At 29.6% G+C, this 4234-nt stretch overlaps 1 protein-coding gene across 1 annotated transcript; it reads left to right on the plus strand.

The window, feature by feature from the left end:
* The first annotated feature begins 473 nt into the window (after positions 1-473).
* On the plus strand, positions 474-3147 carry LOC146886162 (uncharacterized). The gene is made up of 11 exons (XM_085673316.1): positions 474-614; positions 734-833; positions 1051-1126; positions 1223-1350; positions 1432-1519; positions 1595-1666; positions 2035-2155; positions 2515-2538; positions 2671-2739; positions 2852-2858; positions 3005-3147. Exons 1-11 carry the CDS (start codon positions 474-476, stop codon positions 3145-3147), a joined length of 969 nt encoding a protein of 322 aa, XP_085529442.1.
* Positions 3148-4234: the final 1087 nt, after the last annotated feature.

Consider the following 4234-nt stretch of genomic DNA (forward strand, 5'->3'; position numbering starts at 1 on the left):
TCCATGATTTTTCTTCTTCGTCATCGTTTGTTATTGTTATGTTGAACCTTTTTGCATGTTGTCGATCATGAAAGGTTTTGTTTTTATACCTTCTTTTTTAGTTTAACTTGTTTTACCCTTGCTGTAGTATCTTTTCAAAGACGTTTATAGAATTTTCCTTTTTTTCAGTTATTATTTGTTCAACGTTTTTAGAAGACGTTCAGATGTTGTTGTTGAAAAGAAGTTTTTTTTTGTTTTTTGTAGTATTTTTATTTGTTCATTATTGTGTTCCTTTTGTTTAGTACTTATTGAAAGTCTTTTTCAGGTGTATGCACATTATTTGTTGATGAAAGTTTTTATTTATTTTTTTGCGCTTTATTTTGTTGAAGATGATTTGTAGCTTGATTTTGTGTTTTCTTTATTTTTCGTTTATTTATTTGAAGTCGTTGTGTCGTTGGTTAAAACTTAACACCAATTTTATTGTCATGTATTAGATGGCAAAAAAATTTGATATGATCAAGGATATTGATGGAAGAAGAGAAACCTTGAAACTTGCTGTCAGAATTGTAGATTTGTGGTATGTTGAGTCATGGGATTCCAAACGAAGTATGGAAATGGTTCTGATGGATCAAAAGGTAATGTAAAGTACCATATTTTAGAATGTTCTATATTTTATTTTATAAGATGACAACTATATTTAACCATATATATGTTAATTTGTTCTTCAAGGTGATCTTATTGTTGCAATGATTAGAAGGAAGATATGGGTGTTTGGGAAGACAAGCTAAACGAGGGTGAAAGTTACATAATGCATAACTTTAAACTGTTGAAGAACAGAGCTCAATATAGAGTTTGTGAGCATCCATTTAAGTTGTTTATAGGAGCAACGTCTATACGACCACAACCCATTGCAAGCATACCTAGAAAGCTTTGAAAGTTCAAAAGTATAAAGGATATCATTGATGGAATGTATTGTACTGATTTGTTGGTTGGTAAGTTTATTGTTGTATCCTCATGTATGTGTCCTATATTTTGTATTTTTGTTGATTCTTTTAATTTTTTGCATGTTAGATGTCATTGGTGTGGTGGACAATGTAGAGGAGAAAGTACATTCAAAAAATGTTGTCTTTGACCTCAAAGATTTGAGGTTGGTTTCATTATGTACGGTCTTTTATATTTATAGTAGTGTTTTAATTATTTGATTACAATTTTGTAATGTGGTGTTGTTATCTCATTAATGCAGTGGTGCTATAATCTGTTGCACATTGTGTGATTCATATTGCGAGAAATTATTGACTTATTGGAGGACACGTAGTGAAACATGTAATCCTGCTATTATTCTTACTCAGGCCAAGATAAAGGCTGCATCAGGTTTGAATAATGTCATTACTATTTTTAGATTATCATTATTATTTAATCTAATGTAATTAATTTGTATAAGTCCATGGCCAGTGTCACTGTCTAATTCTTGGAATGGTTCGAAACTGATAATGGGCGATGACATACCTAAGCTGATTGATTTTAAGAAGCAATTTGCAGAGTATGTTTATATGTTAGCCATCTATTATTCATTAAAAGTTGTTTTCATAAACATTAACTAATGTGTAATGTGTAGAACCTCTGACAGTGAAAGTTTTGAGAAAGGAAGTCAGTATAGTGGCTCTTCGCAGATTATTCATGTTGATAGGTTTATGTATAAAACTATTGTTAAAAGTGTTTCAGAGATTATCATTGTATTATAGGTAGTTCTCATCTTTGTAAATTTCTTTTAAGTTCATTTTCTAATTGTTCATCATATTATTTACGTTTTTTTTTATTGATATAGGAGATTTCCTGTGTAACTGTTGCACGTACACTTAAATTTAACTTAGGAAATGATGGATGAAATTATTTGGTGTGTAACGTATGTAAGAAAAGAACTCATGAAGTTAGTTCTTTTAAGTGTCTTAGTTGTGATGCTTTTAACGATTATCCAAGAATCAGGTTAGTAAATGTTAAATTTATATGTTAAGCCTTATGTGATAGTGTTAATTCTAATTTTAATGACTTTTGTAGATACAAGCTCGAAATTCAAGTCACTGATGGGAAAAAGGTGGCGAATTTCATGCTTTGGGACCAAGATTGCATGAATTTAATTGGTGTATCTGTTGCTGATTTGAGAAAGAAAATGATCAAGGTAGAAGAAATGATGAACTTTTAGAACTTAACTTATTTTAGAGAAAAAGATTATTGTAAACAACTTAGTAATATTTTATTTCGTTGTACTTGGTTTATATTAGCATGGTGAAGACGATCTGAAGTGTTTTCCAAAGGATCTAGATGTTATTTTAGGATGTACTTGGACTTTTAAGGTTAAGCTACAAAGAAAGAACTGACCTACTTTAGTTATGAGAGTTTCTACTGACGTGGAAATTATTGATCACGTTAAAGCACTACTTGGACAGGAGGAGGTAGTAATGGAATTTTTTGTAGTCATAACCTGAAATATGAATCATAGATTTATTACTAATTGATTTTGTTTATAACACTTTGCAGGCAAGCCAAGTTGGTGAATGTATGGTTAGTGGTCCATCTGACATAGTTCCTGATATTTGCAATTCCTCAATGAGTATATTTCAATTTGATTTTGTTTATTAATGAGAACAATGATAGTTTATGTTTTTAAATTTTAATAGCAAATCAATTATGCAGGAAATGGTTATTGGTGAATGTAGCAATGCCAGTGTTTGTGATTTACCAACTTCTAGCGGGACTTCTTTAGTAAGTATTTCAAATTTGGCCATATTGGTTGTGAGATAAAATGTTATACAATGTTTGAACTTGCTGAATGTATTAGTAATGCTACATGTGACTTAACAACTGATACTGATAGTTCATTGGTAAGTATAATTTTAGTTCAGTTAGCATAGTAATATAACTGATGCCTTCAATCTGTAACATGATTAATGTTCATCATTGCAAATGTGCCTTTCTTCCATTACTGATGATGAACCTGATATAGTTTTTTGTATGATGCCTACTAAAGATGTTTGTGCTAGCATTGATGATGTTCAAGACATTCCATCAAGTATCATGGAGTTCGATTTTCTGGAGGACATTCCTTTAGCTCAGTTATCAGCTACAAAGACTGCAAAGCCAATTAAGAGTATCAAAAAGGAGAAATTATAAATGTATTAATGTGGCCAGGAAAAATTTGTTCAAATGTTTTTGAAAACCTTTTTATCTTTGTGAACCATATTGTAAGTTCTATGGTAACTCATTTTTGGTCCTGTTTTGAGAAATTCTAATTATGAATGTTCTGAAACACCATTAATAGTTTTGGGTGTGCAAAATTGTAGAAGACAATTTCGAAGAATGCTAATATAAGGTGATTGTTATTATTATAATTTAGATCTTTTCATTTTTTACAAGTAACAATATTATTAAATTATGAAATTAGTGCTATCTGTTTTGAAGTAATATTTAGTAATGACTTTAGATGAAAAAAATATATAATGACTACTACACTTTTTCGTTTATGGCTTATAATAAACATTTGCTTTATTAAACTAATATTAATGAATACTACCATTAATTGACATTACTATGCAGCATAATAACGATACTATCATAATATTGACAATGAATAAGTGCCCCAAAATAGAGTTTTTTATTACAACTATAATAATACATTGATATTTATAATTCAATATATTGTGTCAATAAAGAAGACATCCATGAAATATAATAATACAACACACGGGCGAAAATTCAAATACTTAGAACTTAAGACACTTTTTGGTTTCGATGGGATGTTTTAGGATTTCTTGAAAGGACATCCATATTGATTGAGAGGACATGCATTTAAAACTAATACTACTGTTGAACATTTAAAGTTTATAATGAAGTATGGAATGTACTATTACGGAGAAGTTGTTGATGGGTTTCTCTCATAAGAAAAGTATTGAACCTAATATTTGATTGTGTTATTAACAATGTCATATATAATATAATAAATTGAAAATGTAGGGTAAGTGACAGATAAGACATGTTAAGGTGAAAAGACATCCATTTAATAACCATAATTATATCTTGCGTACTAATATTAGTTTACACAAGTTTTATTTTTGGCGGTAAAAATTGTTGGATTGTTCCATCCAGTAACATATACACAACAAATATGAGTAATGGTAATCTGGTGAAGAATTTTGTAAAGGAAATATCAAAATATGGTACAAGACCAGATTTGTGAGGCAACTAATGAATTAGAGCAGAC

The sequence above is a fragment of the Vigna unguiculata genome, chromosome 5 (genome assembly GCF_037176805.1).
Source record: "Vigna unguiculata cultivar grain cowpea cultivar isolate G323 ecotype 2 chromosome 5, ASM3717680v1, whole genome shotgun sequence".
Classification (NCBI taxonomy): Eukaryota; Viridiplantae; Streptophyta; class Magnoliopsida; order Fabales; family Fabaceae; genus Vigna; species Vigna unguiculata.

Excerpts from the sequence above, each read along its gene's own strand:
- LOC146886162 (XM_085673316.1), top strand. The coding sequence starts at position 474 with ATGGCAAAAAAATTTGATATGATCAAGGATATTGATGGAAGAAGAGAA. Across the intron at positions 1,127-1,222 it reads TTTGACCTCAAAGATTTGAG|TGGTGCTATAATCTGTTGCA; the intron begins GTTGGTTTCATT and ends TCATTAATGCAG. Across the intron at positions 2,539-2,670 it reads GCCAAGTTGGTGAATGTATG|GAAATGGTTATTGGTGAATG; the intron begins GTTAGTGGTCCA and ends TCAATTATGCAG.